The sequence below is a fragment of the Lonchura striata genome, chromosome 2, assembly GCF_050655825.1.
Source record: "Lonchura striata isolate lonStrDom1 chromosome 2, ASM5065582v1, whole genome shotgun sequence".
NCBI lineage: Eukaryota > Metazoa > Chordata > Aves > Passeriformes > Estrildidae > Lonchura > Lonchura striata.
In genome coordinates this window covers 97395469-97415027 of record NC_140704.1, presented here as the reverse complement: position 1 = coordinate 97415027, position 19559 = coordinate 97395469, and the positions used below count along the sequence as shown (strand labels likewise).

At 40.7% G+C, this 19559-nt stretch overlaps 1 protein-coding gene across 2 annotated transcripts in view; it reads left to right on the top strand.

Annotated features, from left to right (window-relative positions):
- The window catches only part of SCGN (secretagogin, EF-hand calcium binding protein), a 35861-nt gene that overhangs the window by 10430 nt on the left and 5872 nt on the right, over positions 1-19559 (top strand). For both annotated transcript variants that reach the window (XM_085571844.1, XM_021528782.3), the window contains 4 exons: positions 9251-9343; positions 9882-9971; positions 10858-10914; positions 11816-11893. In XM_085571844.1, coding sequence (XP_085427970.1) covers positions 9251-9343; positions 9882-9971; positions 10858-10914; positions 11816-11893 — 318 coding nt within the window. The remainder of the gene's footprint in view (positions 1-9250; positions 9344-9881; positions 9972-10857; positions 10915-11815; positions 11894-19559) is intronic.

The window sequence follows — 19559 nt, the reverse complement described above, 5'->3', positions numbered from 1 at the left end:
TATGAGTGTCACCATCAGTGAAGGAGAAATCCTGCCACTCAAGCCAGCACTCAGAAGTTTACAAAGGATATAGTAATATTTTCACTACACAGAGTCTGCCCAGATAGGGAAAGGAGAAACATCTTCCAAATGGAACGAGAGGGTGTGTCAAAAACCAGAGATGAAACAATTCCTTTAAACAAAAATTAATTAACAAAGACAGAAAAGATAGCTAATAAAAGACAAAAATTCATGAGTATTGAGTGTAAAATCAGAATTGTACTTACAAGCAATTTAGCACTCTTGGATCTGTAGGGCTGCAATTAAAGGAAACAGAAGGTTTGAGTAATTTTTTTGAGTGTATTTTTATTTAATTTGCAAGTAAATTTGGATTGAAATATTGGCAGTTTCTGTAGAAATGTCTTTCAGAGCATGAATGGTTAGATGAAGAGATAGGCATGTAAAAGGCTTCAAACGAATAAAAAAAGATTCAGCAGTAAGAATATCTGGGGACACAGAAAAGCTGATTTAAAGAGAAATCAGAAAGTTTGTGATTGTTTACCCAGGAACAAAAGATTAAATTGGAAGCTGCTAGTCTTGGGCTATTGAAACAGCAACAAAAAGCATGCTCAAACAAACTCAGTGACAGCAAACGTGAGATGTTGAAGGAGATGCTTAAAATGAAATTGCAGAGCTCAGTGCTGTAGTGGGGTTCTCTGGAGTGAGTTGATGGTGATAAAATCCAGGGATAATCAGCGATCTCATGCTGAAAGCAATTTCCTAAGGATCTGAGTCAAGAGAAACTCCAAGCTCCACTCTAGCCCATAGCTGCCCTTGTGCATCCCTCACATGAGGTCCTGGGACAGCATCACACCAGCTGAGTAGCAAACCTGGTGTGTTACAGCAGTTTTTGTGGTCTTGCCGATACCAGTGTAAACTGCATTATATTGTGTCATTTATCAGCACGCAGAACTTGCAAAATGAGGGTGTTCTAGCAATGAACTTCCTGCTTTAAGAAATCAGTCATAGGTTTTTACTTGTTAGAAGTCCCTGCTTGGATGACTCTAGCTTAACTCAGCACCCTGATCCAGTTTGCATCTCCTTTGCTTCTGCTATCGAAGTTTTGCCATTAAAAGAGATAGTTTAACACAAATTGAATGGAGAAAGAACCAACTCCCTCTCCTCCTATTAATTAGAATAAATAGGCTAATTCTGACGGACCATGCTCACTAACTTTCAGAGTGTTCAGACAGGCTCTCAAGTGCTTTTAGTTTATTCCTCCCTAGTCTTCTTGCCTATTTTTGGCAGTATTTCCACTCTGGTAATATTAATGATAAAATTACATGGCAGGCTGCAAGCAGAGTAGGCTGTCTTTGTGGCAGAAAATCCAAGGGGAGCTTTGTCCTGGGAGGCTAAGAGCAGTCCTCTGCCCACTCCTCTGGGTATGGGGGTCACTTGAGCACCAAGTTAGACAAAGGTCTTAACTACCTTTGTACAATGAATTTGTCTAATGACACTGAGGCATTTTTCTCTTTTTCACATGATTTATATTGTACAGGTTTGTGATTATGGCAGGAGGGATAAAGGGTCCCCTCTGCATTGGTTTTACCATCCTACAGAAAGTGTCCTCTGTGATAAAAGCAGTGAACTGGGACTGAGCATCTCTCTGCTGTACCACTCATCTTGACCTTTACTCTTTTGGGTTCTTAATGTCATAGTTTCCTTGCACAGTAAAAAGGGAGAGACAGCAATACACTGGCACAACTTACAGATGTGTCACAAGGATTAATTAGTGTCTATGTCTGAAGAGCTACATCAGTGATAAATAATGTTATCAGCACTAGAAGTTGTCTCTGCTTGAATAGAGAATGGCTTCATAATTATATTTTTTCAGACTGCATTCTCTAAGCTGTTATTTTTCTTAATGACCACTGTGGTCCTTCAGCTCTGTTTTTCTTCCCAGTTACTCTGCAGCAGCCCAGCTGACACTAAATGCCTGGGGATGGGAGCAGCTGGGAAAACAATGCAAAAATGAGCCTGTTGGGAAGCTGAGAGACACAGCTCTTCCTGACAATTCTGAGAGAGGAAAGAAACTTGAAATATCATCCAGTGATGGAGGCCAATTAATTGTCTTTTATTGAACCATCAACAATTGTGGGGGGAAAGGGAAAACTTTGCAACAAAGGTAGTAGACCTGTAGTAAACCAGCTAAATCCCAGATGGGTGATTGCTGGAGGCATTTGGACAATGCACTTAACAACATAATTTAACTTTTGTCCAGCTCCAAAGTGGTCAGGCAATTGGAATAGTGGTTTTGTAGGTCCCTTCCAGCTGGAATATTCTATTCTATTCTATTCTATTCTATTCTATTCTATTCTATTCTATTCTATTCTATTCTATTCTATTCTAAAATCCCTTCAGTTTCCAGGTGTGTGTAATTCATCCCCATGCTAGCATTACATCTTCTAGCTGCTGGCATTATCCGCCTGTTTCTCTTATAATTGTTGTGACTTCTCTCTAACCATTTGAGCCTCCAGCTTCCAAGCTGCTGCTGCATGGCTGCAGTGAGCTGCCTGAGCTCTCTTCCGCTCTTTCATAGACCTCTTTCTCCTACATTATGGCACCTCTATCCATGCATTTTCTAGAAGTTTTTATACTGAGGTGAAAGCCTAGTGGAAAGGACAGTTTCTTTCAGTGTCAAAGAAATAATTTTATTAGAACAGGAACTATAGCTCCTGCATTTCTGTCTTACATTCCTGTACATCTTTCTTTCTGTACCAAGATCTTTCTGTACCAAGGATCTTCCTTGCTTGCTCTTTTCTATGAAGCTCTATATACAGTCTCATAGTAATTAGATGAGAGTTTTCTAGAGGAATAGCTATAAATTTTGGGGTTGGATTACTGAAAATTTCCATAAAACTAATGATGTCTGGGTGGATATGGAGAGAAATGCACATTGCCATTGGGCTTTCTCAGAAATGTATTTCACTTTGCCTAAATTATACTCAGATAGAAAACTTCCAAATAAAGGATGGTTGCCTTCACCTAACTGTAAGTGTGTAGAAGACCACAACAATTGTTGAAGTATAGATTTGATCAGACAAGACAGGTATTACCCTTGTATAAATCCCTCTTGCCTGAAAACCACATGGATATTTATGACTGGAAGGGACTGAAGTTAATCCTCTAGAGATCACTCTGAGCATCCATTAAGGATTTGTCTTGGCTTTTTACTTCTAGGATTTACTTTGCTCTTTACTAGTAGGAACACCCTCCAGCTGCTCTTGCACTTCATCCTTGCCTTGCACACTGCACAGTCTGTCTAAATAATGTGTATAAGTTAGCATGGCCAGGAATGCAACAGCTAGTCAAACAAAGTTTAATGGCCAAAGTATCAGCCAGCCTCAAAGCCATCCAAGGCAGAATTCCCATGTACTTTACCACCCCAAGAGACCTAAGGTCAATGGTGACCAGCAGCTGAGAAGCAAGAAGATCCCCAGCAGAAAGCAATCAACTTGCATCCACTTTCAGAATATTTCAGAATTCTAACCCCCAGGCAATCCTGCCTCATTAAATATTAGGATGGAATTCTTTCCCATCAGGAAAGAACTCCATTCCTATCCTATCTGGAGAGGCCCTGGAACAGGTTGCCCAAAGAAGCTGTGGATGCCCCATTCCTGGAAGTGTTCAGGTTGGATGGAGCTTTGAACAGCCTGGTCTAGGGGAAGATGCTGGAACTGGGTGATCTTTGAGGTTCCTTTCAACCCAAACCATTCTATCATTCTGATTATTGCCAAATAGATTATTGCAATAGGTTATTGCCAAATCTTTCTTTAGGTGTGGCTTTCATCAGCCTTGATTACCCTGGACAGTTCTTAATCCTGTTCCTCCACATTAAGGTATGGAAGTGCCTTGAGGTATTTCTTAATGCAAACTCAACATACCCATGGTAAAACCAACACAATATGTTTTTATCACTCAAATGCATGTCAAACGAATTTCAGCCTAGCAGAGAGGACAGAACAGAGAACATGTCCAAAACGTAACCACAAAACCACGATGGCACAGGGAAGACTGGAGTAGCCTGTGTTGGATACTGGTGTCTACTATGGGAAAAAAAAGCTTTCCCACATTTGTGCTGATGAGAGTTAAAAAAGAAACCAAAAACACAATGCAGGATGACAGGGTAAGTGCTCATCTGTTGTTGCATGCAGGAGTACAGTAAATCCTGACCAAAAATCCTAACCAAAATACAGAGCCAAATTCTCAAGTGAAAGCACTGAAGTGAGAAAGATTGGCCCAAAGGGGAAATTGGCCCTGGAGAGGTAGGGTGAAAACCCACAATTATGCAGACAATCCAACCTACAATTGCATGGGGGTAACAAAGTCATTCATGAGATTAGTTTTTACAATGAAGAAATGTTTGGCCCAAAAATGAAAGGTTCTTCTTCTAAAGTCAAAGTGTACATTACTGGTGTCTCTCATCTGGTCCTTGCTGGCCTCATATCTGTGCTGTATAGCTTTTGGCATGATAGTTGTTGATTTTCTTCTCCAACTGTCCTCCTTGGCAGACACAATTTATTTTCATAGATCTTGTAGGAACTCTATATCTGTGGGACCCTTGGCCTTTTAATCATATTTGGCAGAAACACTAAGAAGACATGTTCAAGCCAGCATTTTCAGAAAATTCTCTAGGTTTTTTCCAAGAAACAGGGCATCACAGTCACTTAAATGAAGTTTCATCTTTTTTTATACCCTAATCAATATAGCAGCTTGCTTCTAAAATCATGTCAAGAAGGAAAAATAAATCCGTTTATTACAGAATTTTCTTGACCAGCAAGAATTAAATGAGACATCCCATTTCATCAAGTAGGAAAGGCTCTGCAGTGCTCCATACATTCATTTTTTGCCCTCCAAACCAAGTGACTCACAGTTGTGTTTTCATCAAGGCAAAATTCTGCCAAGTACATGAATCCCTTAAGGAACAAAAATTTAACTAGTCAGCATGAGGCAGAGTGCAACAATATAAAAGGAATGAATTAGCAAAGAAGACAGATTACAACCAGGCTTCTAAACAATCATAACCAGCCATGACAAAAAAATAAAATGCTGCAGAAATTTTAAAAATATGTGATCATGCCCTTTCTGTGATTACAAATACTATTAAAAACCAGATTACCTTTGTGATGCTATAAATACTTCTAAAGGGTTTTCACAAAAGGGAAGACAGAGACTGGACATGGAAAGGAGAAAGCAGAAAGCAGAAAATTAATTTGTTATGGCAACTTGAAGCACAGAAGCTTTTCTCTGTAAAACTCTGTGGAAGAACATCTGTTGGAAGAAATTTACTTGTTAACCCTGAAAAATACGTTAACAAAGTCATGGCAATATTTTAAACTGTGTTCTGTTATGAGAATAATAATTATCTGGCCTTCTCATGGTAAGTAGTAAAGATTTCTTTCCTGGCTGCAGTGAGAGCAGCCCTTGGAAACCATGCATCATCCACAAACTCAGGGAGGTGCATGTACCAGGGAAAATGGAATTACAAGAAAGGCTTCTCTGTACAGAGAGACTGGAAAGGATGCAATAGCATTCACTTAAACCCTCACAAAAGGCAAAGCTTTGCAAACCTTTGAAATTGGTTGAGGATTCTGTTGCTTGCGGTAGGCAACATAATTAAGACTGCATTTTCTGATAAAGATATGCTCAGCTACAGACTTTTACTTGCTGCAAAGCTGCTTCCTCCTCTTCCATCTTATTAGACAAGAGGCACATTTTTGTATGCTGCTATTTGTTACATCATGATTTAATGCAGCAGGCAGCCCCACACAGCCACTCACTCACTCACTGACTCCTCAGTGAAATGGGAGAGGGAATCAGAAAAGTGAGAAAACTCATGAGTTGAGATAAAGGTGTTTTAATAGATAAAGCAAAACCCAAGGGCACAAGCAAAAAAGCAAAATAAAGATTTCATTCACCAATTCCCACCGGCAGGCAGCTGTACAGCCATGGTCAGGAAAGCAAATTTCCATCATGCTGACTTCAGAAGACAAACACCACACTCCAAACATCTTTTTTTTCTCCTTCTTCCCCCAGCTTTATATGTTGAGCACCATACCATATGGTATGGTATATCCTTTGGGTCAGCTGTCCTGGCTGTGTCCCCTTGCAAATTTTTGTGCAGCCCCAGCCTCCTTGCTGATGGGTGGGGTGGGGTGAGTCTTCAGATCATGTCCTTGCTTGGACAAGGGGAACATACCAGGTACATTATGGGGGTTTTCCAGCCTTTTAAATGTTTTTGGAATAGAATGGAAAATAGAGCAAGCTACTTGTTTGCACCACCAGTAGGTCAATCTTGAAAACCCGATCTCCCAGCCTTAGTTTCTTTTTGGAATATCTTATTTGATCTGTCGGGGTTTTTTCAGTCTTCTGGGATTTTTATTTTTTTTTTTTTTTTTTTTTTTGGTAAAGAGAAAGGTTCCCTTTGAAAACTAATGGTCATAACAAAAGGTGTATTGTTCTTAGTGTAAATTTTTTTAATATTGAAATAATTTTATCTTGAACATCCATCTTGGGAAAGCCAGTTTGTGCTTTATTATTTTATTCTTTGTGAGTAAAGCCTGAGGTTTTGGTAGAACTATTACCAGTTGTGTTTCATAAGTAGAATATTTATGAAGATAAAAAGATTGTCCAGATTGAAAAATACACTGTAGTTTAACCCCTTGGACTAAAAGCTTTTGGAGCTGTGTAAATATTGTAAATATTCCAGGCATTTATTTGATGTATCCCATAGTGTACATCAGAATATAAAAAGGAGGCTGTCCTATTTTTATGCAGGTAAGAGTGTCCCTGCCACAGACAGCTCAGTGAAGTGGTGGTTAATAGCTGACACCAAGTTGAGCAATAAGCATTTTAACAAATGACTAGTTTGAAATGCACAATACACGTTTCAAGTATCAGCTGTGATTATCATTTTGGAAGTAACTCCTCCTACTGGGCTGAGAGAGGATAATTTAAGAGTACTTTGCAAGCTTATTGAAGTTGGCAACTGATAGGCTTGCCTAACTTCTGGGAGGTGTCTTAAAGTGTCAAGGTGCTGTCAGAAGGCAATTTAAATAGCATGGGGGTGAGCTACAATGCCAAGGGGAAGGAAAACCAAAGTGTGTGTTCAGTGATGTACTGTGCCCTCAACACCCAAGCCCACAGGACTTTCTGGACACCACCATGGGAAAGGAGGATCCTGGAACCATGCCTTGGGACCCCTTCAGCCACTCCTCCTGGGGCCTGCCACCTTGGGTGCATCCCAGTGGGATCACTGCTTGGTGTTTCATCCCTAAACTGGGAGCTGCCACCCTTGTTGTTACACAGCAAGGAGCACCCCAAGGGTTGCAATGTGTGAAGCTATGCACTGGGTAAATTTGGGAGAGTCACTCATGGTCTTGTGTCACAGTGATAAAAAAGGGAGAGTACGACATAATGGAGCTTCAATAGCAGCTGGAAAGAATGAGAAACCAGGTTAGAAGACCCAGGAAGGAATAGCTGTAGTCCCACATCCACCTGGTTATAGAGATGATAAAAACTTTTCAGGACATTTATTCAGGGATTGGGAAGAAACTAATTCATTGTCTTGTAAGGATTTCAACAAAGGTATGCCACAGTCAGTTATCCTTTTCCCTTTCTTCCCTCCCCTCCCAGAGAAGGCTGATTTATTAAAAAAATATGGATATTGATCTAGTACCGATATCCAACTGTGACGGACAAAAACTCTCTAACAGTATAAAGTTAGAAAGTGTATGTTTATTCGACACCGGGCAGCATGTGGGATAGCTCCCAAATACACACTGCAGCTTCCAGGTGATTACAGAGTCCTTTTATCCATACAAGTATTGAATTACCAAAATACAAATACATATGCATAATTTTGGTACATCCCATTCTTTGCTTCGTATGCTAATCATTTTAAAATCTATTAAGTATGCATAGTTTGTCCCTTGAAATGGGTCGGTGGTCCCTTTCATGGGGAGGGGTCCCAAAATGAGGAAGTAAATGAAGTCTTCCTCGTTCTGACCTTTCTACCTTTTCAATGCAAATATGACAAATGAACTTGGCAGAACTCCCATTCCTTGTCTTCAATTGGTTTCAGAACAGAGGAGGCCCACAATTGTCTTATGTTCCTAAAAGCTATTTATCAGTTTCTATATTCTTCATTATAAACCCAGCTAACTAAACACTGTGCTGACAAGCAATCAATTATTAGTTAATTACTAACGCCTAACTTCATCAAGGCCTACTCATTTATTATTATTATTTTAATTAACTTTAGTAAGGCTTATTTCTAACTAAAATCTTAGCTCCTCTAAAATCTCTAAATTCCTTAAAGTTTATGTTTCAGGGCCAACTCCCACATAAATGGGAGAGAAGCCAGGACTTCTTCAGTGTGGGTGCTGAGGGTAACCTAGGCTTAATTTCTTGGGAAGGATTAACTAGGTGAGCTTCCCAGCCCAGCCCCTAAACTCATATGACCAGAAGCCTTTTCACATAGTGAGGAAATTGTATTTTGTGTAGTCCAGTCAGAGTGGGTACCCTCATGGTTTCTGCTAAAGAAACCATGCCTGATGAACCTAAGCAGTGTGTTTCACCTGTCACAGCAATTCCTGTCAAGACACATAACCTGACAAGTCTGGAGAACTCCTCACTGTGTATAAATCGATTACGGGGTTGAGCAGATACAAGGAGAATGTCAATTTCTTGAAATTCTGTGCTATTAACCCAGAAACACTGACAGGGCTTGGTGCCAGGTCTTGAAACAGCTGACAGGCAATAATAAGCAACAATCTGGCTCCACTGACACCTTTCAAGGCTGATGATCTAATGAACTGCAGAGATGTCATTCAAGGATAAGGATATCTTCCTGAAAAGCACAAGCTGAAAACAGCCAGGCTGGAAACTGCTGTAACACACACTTGAGCAAAACCAAACCCAGTGATATAATGAGAACAGTTGGGTAAAGAAGCAGGTGTCACTGAAATATTTTTGGGTTCCCAAACACTGATCTTCCAACTGAAAGCTTAGTATCTGCAAGGATAGGCATAGGACTTATTTCCAAAAATTCATCCACAACAATGTGTCTGTGGGCTTTTAAAAGCATTACCCCCAACTGTAAGAATGCAATGATTTGGGTGATTATCTGTGAGTGAGGAGAGATTTCTTCCAGGAGGGTCTTCTAGTGCTGCCAGCAATTTTCATGCACTTGTTGTTTTCCCCATGGCAGAGCACCATCACAGAAGAAGAAGTTCAGAGGATGAAGGAGCAATTCATGTCTGTCTACGATGTCACCACAGATGGACGCTTACAAATCCAGGAGGTATCTCTGCCCAACCCCAGCCCAGGATTTCTCTTATAGAAGGATGGAGAATTAGAACAGACTTTTTGTAGGGTCTGTAGGACTAGGACAAGGGGTAATGGTTTTAAACTGAAAGGGGGTAGATTTAAGGAAGACTTTTTCTAAATGAGGGTGGTAAAGTACTGGAAGAGGTTGCCCAGGGAGCTGGTTGATGCCCCATCCCTGGAAACAATCTGAACAACCTGATGTAGTTGAAGATGTGCCTGCCCATTGCAGGGAAGTTGGATCGGATGACCCTTCTAACCCAAACTATTTTGTGATTAAGACCTGTAGCAGACTTGGGAGATCTGGAAGATAGAGCCTGGGTGCAGAGGAGGTGACTCATGGAGTATTACATTGGCCAGATCCTTTGGTCTGGAGTTTATTTCCAAGAGAGAAACATGCCAAACCTATATTTCACATACTGGATCAATACCTACCCAAGTTTTTTCCTTTCTTTACTTTCATGGTGTGGGTGTGGTTTTTGTTGTGGGGATTTTTTTTAATGCTTTTTATCCAGCTTGCAAATATGATCTTGCCGGATGATGAGAACTTCCTACTGCTTTTCCGACGGGAAACTCCCTTGGACAACAGCGTGGAATTCATGAGGGTCTGTATCTCGACACTGCCTCCTCCACCTCGCACACCACCAGCTTCTTCAACACCAACCCTTCTGTCCTCTGTAAAACACAGCTGGGGAAATAGATGGGTATTGTGGAAGAAAAATACATTCTGACCTGTTCAGGTAGAGATGGTTTTACATTATTTACACCAGGAAAACAGAGGTGTGGTATCTCAGACTGGACCAAGGGTACCCAGAGAACTCATTACATTTCACAAACACTCTCAGCCACCTATCAGTCATGCCATTACAGACAAAATGTCCCCACTCATCAGTTCACCCCTACAGCTCCTCAGCTGCAGTACAGTAGAGACCAAGACAGCAGAGCACCATTTAAGCACCATTTTATCCTGAAACATTAGACTGTTAGGGCATGGAGAGGAAACCTCCATAAATTGGATCAACAAGCCCATAGAACTTTGCCCAATCTTCCTCTGATCTCTGCCCCTAAGTATCCCAATGGGGAATTTCAGTTTTTCCAAGACTTCATGAGGTTACTTGTATTTCACATACAAGCTGAGGCTTTCTGCAGATCAATGGCCTGTTGTATATGGCCTTGACTGAGAGTAATAAAAGAAACTGCATGTACAAATAAGGTAAGAAATGCAAAATAGTTTCTTATTATTGTCTTCCTTTTATAGACAATGTGTCTGTATTAAACATGTGATAGCAGCATGTAGCATGTACAGCATCCAAGTGTGAGTAAGAGCTATTGTGTGAAAAGTTTATTTTATTTCATATAGAATTAATTAAATGTGGGCTAATGCAACAACTGGCTCATTATGGAAGTTCTGCTTTGAATCTTTACAATCTATCACCGAGCAGATGAGTAACTGCAATATTTATGTGCTCACATCAATCTATCCCCGTTCAGATCTGGCGCAGTTACGATGCTGACAGCAGTGGATTTATTTCAGCTGGTGAACTCAAAGTAAGTTATTCTAACAAATCTCTTTGGGCTTGACCTACAGCTCACTGAGGTCAATGGGAGCCCTTCCATAGGCTTTACCAATTTGCTGTCTTTTTGTGTGAGTGACAAATGGCATTTCTAGGTTGTTCATAGTGAGTTTAAGGACTTGTGCCTTCTGGCATGGTCTCAGGGGCCCTGCTGGAGGGAGGATGGTTTGCTGTTGCCCTCGATGTCCTGCTTCCCCCTAGCCTTGTCCCATGACCTCAGTTGTCTTGGTGACCTGAGGCATCCAGTGAGCCCCACGAGCACTGCCTCGCCTTGGCTTTGCACATGTGCTTCTCCCAGCTAAACAGAGCCAAAGCCATTGTATTTTATTAAGGGAATTTCTTCTCAATCTCTTCCTGAACCTACAGGTTTTCTGAACATTGATTTCCTGTTAAAGCTCAGTCTATTGAGGCAAGAGCCTGTTCAGAAACCATAACTCAAACACTTTGAGCCAGTAATCACAAAAGTCCATCCCTGGGCTGCACATCATGTCCTGAAGTCTCAGTGTATGGCTTCAGCCTGTGTCCCAGCAAAGATGTTAGAGGAGGCTTGAGTGTTTTATTGAATGCAAATATTTTGATTTGAAATCAATTAGCAAGTATTGCAGGACTTACGCTGTCTTTTGCTTATTTTGTGAGTCTGTTAGGACTCACTCCAGTATACCTATTCCAGGGAAAATTTAGTTATTTTCTAATTTATTCAAAAAAACCCATGTTTCAGCTAAACAAAATATTAACTTTGTCAAACTGAAGACACTAGTAATAGCCTAGAATATGAAACTAGATTTGTGTAACCCTTCTGAATTTGAATTGAATTTCCTACTCTTATTTCTTTAATTTCCTCTACAGAGTAAATTTTCTCCCTTTTCTTACTACAGGATTTCCTGCGAGATCTCTTTTTACAGCATAACAAGATGGTTGCTGAAGTAAAACTGGAAGAATATACTGATACTATGGTAAGAAAATATAGAATTAATGTTGTTTAGATCTGAGTACAGCCTAAAATCTCCTTTAGGGTCAACGTCTGCAGGCAATAAAAGCTCTCTTAACAGGTTTGTCAGAGATCCCTGTGCGGAGGTAGCACATACTGCTGCTAACAATTCTTTGCACTGGACATCGGCTGTGAATGCATTTCAAATAGTTTTGCTGAGAGTTGAATTATTTCCTATGAGAAAAGAGCTCAAGAGCTTTACACCAAAGCTGGTTGAGCTCTAAACCCCTTTAAATACAGGTGAGGTGCATCCTTCTTCAGGATATGTTCAGCCTCAGGCAGATCTCCAGCTTATTCACTTCCTCCTTTCCTCTCTTCCTCCTAGCAAATCCTTTTACTCCCAAGTCATGCAGGTATCTGGCTTTTCTGCTCTGCAAAGCCCAGCAAGCCTTGCTGGCTCCCTGCTGCTTCTCTGAAAAACTGAGAGGTTGAAAGTGCCAATTCTCCACCTGGCTTATCACAGTATAGCTTTTATACTGCAATCAACAACATAGTATTTGGTGTGGGTTTAGCATCAGTCACCTGGATTTTAGAGCAACTTATTATATCTAAACATCTAAAAACAAGAAGGGAAAAAATATCTAATTTCTGGATGTCATTCTCAAAGGTATAATTTGAATTCCACTAGCAGACATCTATCACTGCAATTTTCTAAATGGTTTTCAGATGGAATTGCTTTGTTTCTTGGCACAAAATCTGTGTTTGTACCTAAAAACCAGCTTGGTATGCAAGCAAACAAGGAGCTGCCCACATATTTTGCAATACCATGTTATGTATGTGTGATTTGTGTGTGCCCAGATATGTGACCCTTTAGAACAGTATGAGAAACTGCACTGTTATAGAAGAGTGTATATTTTGTTTCTGTTATTTATAAGACAGTGAAGAGAGAGGAATGCCAGCTACAGAAATAATTTTCCAACTGATGGAGTTGGAAAACAAAAAAAGCCCAGAAGTCACAGCTAAGACAAAAATATTTCTGGTAGCATTTGCTGGTAGCAAATATCTTTCATTCTGCTCCATTAAGGTTTCCATCCCTGGTGTTTAATCTCTGATCAACTGCTGGGGAATAGGCCATCTGAAGCTTGTAGGCAGTGGGTGGTTCATTTCCTCCAACTCATTTCCTTTCCCTTTCATTTCCCAAGAAAGATCTGTGATTCTGCTACCCCAACGCAGCCAGGTATCAATGCAGCTCAGGGCTGAGAGCCAGGAGGTCTGCTTTCTATTTCCATGGTTTCTTGTAGAAGGGCTTCGTATCTTCAGAGAGGCAATTTAATGTCTATGTTGGAAGATAAGATTTGATATGGGAAAAGGGAATGCTTTGTATATCTAGGGAAATCTATGATCTGAAATGCAAATCTGGCTCCTGAGGACAAAGATTTGCCAAGCTGCAATGCCAAAAGAATCAGGAATATTAATGGTTATTAGAAAATGAAAATGTGGCAGATGATTATTTTTTACCTTGCAATTCTTTAAGCTGAAGATCAAGAATATTTATAAAAACACCTGATCCCAAAAGCTAAGGCAGGGTGTGAAATTACCACTGACATAATCTTATACTATGATATCCTGAAATAAAATAGAGGATGTGAACATATATATTACATATATGACAGAAAATTATCCACATGGGCAGTATCCTATAGCATCAGATAAACTCCACAAATTATTCCATAGGAAGTTATCTGAAGTAAGAAGGCAAAATTCTAGGGAGGGAAGAAAGATTCAGCCTTGCATTTGCAGGGCTGGATTAAAGACGAAAAAGTGACTCAAAGGTTTATTGTCAAGGCCCAGGATAATGGGGACCCTTTATTTCCTCTCTCCCCTTTCCCACATGGAGTGAGGAGCTGTTGGAGTGCAGAGTCCCACTGCCACTGGACTCTGCCACCATCACCACTATTTTGGATAAATGGGTCAGTGGCCCATTCATTTTTTCCCTGACTCTGTTATATCTTTGACAACCAGCAGCAGTGATTCCTTTTCTGCAGATTGGACATACTTATTCCTCATATTGGACATACTTATTCCTCTCTCCTATTGCTTTGCTCCCACCCTTTTATCTTTTTAGAGCACAAAGTCCTTGTGAGCAGGACCCTGTTTCTGCTGCACACACCTACAGGGTTTCGCAGGGTGGCCCGACTATTCAGCTCAGGCCTTTCAAGAGCCAATGTAATTATTATTCAGTTGGAATAAGCTCTGTCCCAGGGAGCTGTAAACCCATCTGTCTCCACAGGAATATACAGATCTCTGCCCTTTTCTGTACGTGCACAGCTGGCTGCACATATCTTAAGCAGCTACTGATATACTGAGTGGACCCTAGGGCCTTCTGGAGGATAAAGGGGAAAAGGCAAAAACTATAATTTAGAAGAAGCTACCCTAAGCTTGAGGGAAAAATTTTTATGGTTCTGGCTGGGTATTTGCAGTTTGTGAGCAGTGTGAGCAGATATCATATCAACCAACCAGAGCTTGTTAAACTCTTGCCCCTTGTCCTGCTATGAATGATCTCATACAGCATTAAAAAAAATGCTGAGAAGAGGGAGAGAGTATTTCTTTTGGAAGCGATTGGTCATCTCTGGAAAGGAACATCACTTTATCAGGTTGCTTAGCAGCCGCTTCTTAAGAGGCTATTCTGTTTCCTTGTGACCTTGACATCCTTCCTTCAGAGAACACTGGTATAGATCAGGGATTTGATGAACAAGTGATGAACTCCTATAAAGACAACAGGTAGTGAACACATCGGCATTGCACAAACTCTGTGAGTCTGCTAAATCAAATCCAAAAGAGCACTAAAGCCACTGGGGAAAATCACAAAAGAACATTTGAGTTCTCAAGGCTCTTCATGGGGGAATTGAGGTGACAATGCTGTGGTGAGGAAGCCCCTTTGTAGGCACTGTTGTTTTTTTCTTCCATGCCTACATAAATACATATTTGTATTAATAGTCATTACATGTGTGTTAATAATTATTTACATGCACCCACTCACAGTTCTTAGTCTTTGAAAACAATCTGTAGGTTTGTTGCCTTCCCACAGGCAGTGACCAAGAGCTGTTGGCAGGGAGCAAGTGCTTGGAGGTTGGTGTGAAGCCTGATATTGCTCTGAACTTCCTGAGAAGAGGGCCCAGGGGCCCTACAGTGTGTGCTTTGGGAGACAGAGTGAGCATACATGAAAATGGATGGAGGGTTTAAATAGCATGGTGAGAATTTTCTGCCTTCCTGAATTAACAAAAGCTGGAGAGATGAAGACTGACCCCTTTGATACTTCATGATGAGGATACTGTGGATGATGACAGTAGAACAAACTTTTCAATCCCTCCCACCTCCCCTCAGCCCCCAAGGTCAAGCTGTCAGATTTCTGGGTCCTGTTGAAGTTTCAGCTCAGAAATATCCATCTCACATATGCATTTGGCAACATTTTTTAATGAGTGACAGATTCCATTACCTGTGTGTGTGCACAGCTGTGCACTTACGCAGAATATTGTAAATGCCAGGATATGAACTAGATTTGAGATATGGTTTCTGATAGTCCACAGCTTCCCAGATAGCAGCATGTCACTTCTAGTTTGTAACCCCCATGTCTACAAGCTGCATGCAGGGCAAGCTCATTTCTGAGTCAAACTTCAACAATTTAAGTTGTTTATTCTGTTGAAACAGTTACACATACAACATTGACATTCCCTTTTTTTATTGCCTTACGTCAGATGGAGCATAATGTCAGATAATGTCAGATGGAGCATAAAAAAATCCTTCAATCTGAGCATTATTGCATTTCAGTAAGATTCAAAGGACAGTTCTTGTCCAGCCTGCATGCCATCTTTGCACACCATGGGTTAATATTCTAGAGAGGGAATAATGTAAGTGCAGTGACTAATAACAAGTATTGGTCATGAACTACAGCATTTGAAAGCTTGTAGATGGTGATGACTGAGGATGAAATCTGAACCCCAGAGAAGGCAGAATAGATATTTTTTCCCAGCTATAATTACACCAGGGTTTTGCTGGGCTTATTTGCAGAGATTCTCCTGGGCACTGAGTTATGTGCCCTGAGTGCACAAGCCTGCAGCTGAGGGCTCTTCATCTTCTCAGTGCAAAAGGAAAGAGATTGCCTTCTCCCTGAGCATAATCTGTGTCCACGACTATGCACTGTGGACTACCTTTATTGTACATTGGGGGGATTTCTGGTGCTTTTGTGGCTGCTGCCTGTCACCTCTGCAAGGATAATGCAGAGTTTCAGTGTGGTCAGTTCCATGTGAAAGTCTGTGTTCAGTGCTGATGCCAACGTACTCTGTGAGTAACTAAAAGCCAAAGCACAGAAAATTCAGGAGATTTAGACCTCTAACATCTTACTAGTCAGGGTAGCATGTCTTTGTTAAAAAAGTCTCATACGACCACCCAACAAGTGTAATAGTGAAATGACAAATATTTATTGTATTGGAAAAAAACCTATACAGAATTTATTATGTTTGTGAACACACCGAGCAAACTTCCCAAAGCTCTAGAAGTACCATAGGAGTAGAGTGTAGCCTAAAAGATTGTTCCTAAAGTGCATTCTTTGCTCATCCCTTCTCCTCCCGGTAGTGGTCCATGCCAGCCTCTCTCCCAGGTGACCGAGAGGACCCACACAGCTAATGAACACAAATCCACCTCCTGTGTCCCTTCTCACTTTAATGCTGGGGGTGCTGTCACACCCAATTTTGCACCACACTTGCTGTGGCATAAGCCAAGGGAAGCAGAAAATCCCATTTAAGCTCAAACTTCATTTCTGAAGATCAAAACCAACAGAACTCAGGAGACTGCAGGCTTCTGAACACCCCAACAGATAATGCCTTGGTCTCTTAGGAATCAAATCACTCTTAAAAATCAAAATGCTGAATAACTTGTCTATGTGACATAGGTGGTCTGGCTGGGCAGGACACTGAGCTTTTGTCCTGAGGGTAACTTGCTGGCCACTGGGCCCTCCTGTCACTCTGAAATGCCTTTGTAACCCCATCCTTCCCTAAAGAAAGAGGTCTTAGGCAGTCCTGCATCTTGGGCTGATGCCTGTCTTTATACAGTGTCAATAACCTCTGTACTCCCTGCCCAACTTTTGTTTCAGCTGTTGGGCATAGGTGCCCATGATATATATATTAAAATATATTTGTGAGTCTAGGAGGTCAAGTAAAACTGACTCTCTCAGTGTCCCACTTAATTGCATACAAAGAAAGAGAGCCAGAGAAGGTATGAAAGCAGGTTTTATTGAATCTCCTGATCACAGAACTATTTCTTTTGGTTGTTTACTTCTTTCCTTATCTCTGTCATGGAAAATAATTCAGATTTATATTACTCTTCAAATAATGTGTGTGTTTGTCATATTGTGGTTTTTCAGTGGCCTTTAAAACACTGGACTGAGAAAGCAGAGATATTTCCTTTGCTGAATTAAAAGCTGATGGCCATTTTGATTTTGCAGTTTTAAAAAATGGAGATGTAACAACTTTTATTTGCCAACCAAGCTCTTAAATATTCTCTGTCTGTCTCAGAGTGCCTCAGAGTAGATTCAAACAAACAGGGTGTGCCCTTGGTGCACTGCCATTAAAATGTCAGTGAATTAATTTGTGCAAACACTTTAAAACATGGGGGTAGCTTGACAGTATCGGAAATGCATCATTTTATAAAGCATACTGCTAGATGCAACAGAGCTTTTAGTAAAATTGGGTGTTATTTAAACATGGCAGACCTTGTCCTTAACCACATTGAGATGTTTCATATCAGCTTGGCAGTGTAAATATACCTTTCAAGAGAGTAAACTGAAAATCCATAAAATTTAACATATCAAGATGGTGTGTGAAGGCAAAAGTTTAAATTAGAAACAACCTCATAACCATTTCAATTATCTGCTTCTCCCATTATGTATGCTTTGTCGTATGGGGTGGGTACCCTCTGTCATTCTGTCATTCTTTGTGTACTCATGCACACAATTAGCAGATCAGATCAAACACTCACATGCTTGACAGTTGAAAATTTGATTAAAAAACATTTCCCCAGGCTGTTCCCTGAGTAATGCAGCACACGACTGCCATGTAGTGGGTATGCATGAGCTCCACTTGTCCCAATAACAGGATTTGGTCTATCTTATTAGCTGTGGTACCTGAACTAATTCAGTGAACACCAGCCCTTCTACCCTACATGTTTTCCATCTTTCATGTATTAGTCACTGGACAAGAATTAGCTTGGCATAGCTCTTCCAGACACACTTTGTTTCTTTCTGTTGACTATGGATGATCAAAATATTGCATGTGTTTGAAAATCGTATTCAGGGTAGTTGTGGCAGAAAAAGGCCAAACACAGAAAACACAAAGGTTCTCTCTTACAGAGCTGAGTGAAGGAGGTCAGGGAGGGGACTTGCTTAGTTGTAAGTAGATGTGGTCAGTCACTGAAATTTTAATATCAAGCTGAAAAGACACAGTGCAAGAGAAGAATGTTTTCTTTCATTATGTAATCCACCAAGGAGTTTATTACCTCTCTATTAAATGTGTTTTACTGGGATCTGCACTGCTGCAGGAATATTGTAAAGGATTCAGAAATTGGTAGGATTGAAAACCATATGCTCACAAAATTGATAATGAAACACAATGAACCACCAGCTTTCATCTAGTCTGTTACATTAAGAGTGCACAAAACTCTCCCTGATTATTTGCAACTTCTTAAACCATGAAAATATGCTGCACCCCCAAAGTAGAGCAGATGCAGATGCAGGCAGGACACATGAAGTCCCAAGACAAAGACAGCCATGCTGGGATAGTTATTTATTTATTCCCTAGAAAAGGACATAAGCCTGGAGATGCTTTACTGGAAAAGAAACATGAGACTTGTCCCAGACAATCCTATGTGAAATGAGAATTGTGCCCCAAGTCTGGCTATTGGACAGAAAATCACCAGTTCTGCCCTGGTCCCATGAGCTCGTATGGAGATCAGGACATGGTGATCACAGAGTTGAACTTCTCCCAGAAACTCAATGTTTGCTTTTCTGAGGCATCACAGAGAGAAAAACACATCTGAATTTGAAGTCTAGGCTGAAGCACTGAATTCTAGTCTCAATATTGTAATTCTGAGATACAGCAGAAATGGGAGAAAATAAAACACACTTTCAGGAGCTCAGAAACATGGGAGAATCCAAGAGAAGAACTAAGTGCCATATTGCTGTGGGAGGTCTAATGGGGCAAGAAGCAGAATGCAAGAAGTTAGATCAGCTGGAAACGAACAACTTGGACTGATGCTATCAAGGGTAAATCTTCAGGATGGCCTGGGAGCTTTATTTGTCTCCCCAGCTCTAGAGCTAAGGTAAGTTCAGAAGTCTTTCCACTGTCATTAAGTGGCTCTGCACAGAGCACATTTGTCAGAGGCCAGTTAAATGGTAAAATAGCTTTCTTTGTGCCACTTGAACACCCACATGGCTCTCGTGATGCTATTTTTCCAAATATCTCAATATAGGCCTTCAATCAGTCATAGGATTTTCATTCTGTCTTTCAATGGGAGGAAAAGTGAACCCATACCAAACACCTCCAAAAATTCCACCCAAACCTCGCAAGTGTAAAATACACAGAATAATTAATGATATAGAATCTGTTGCAGAATCTCAGTCTAAATGTGGTATAATAAAG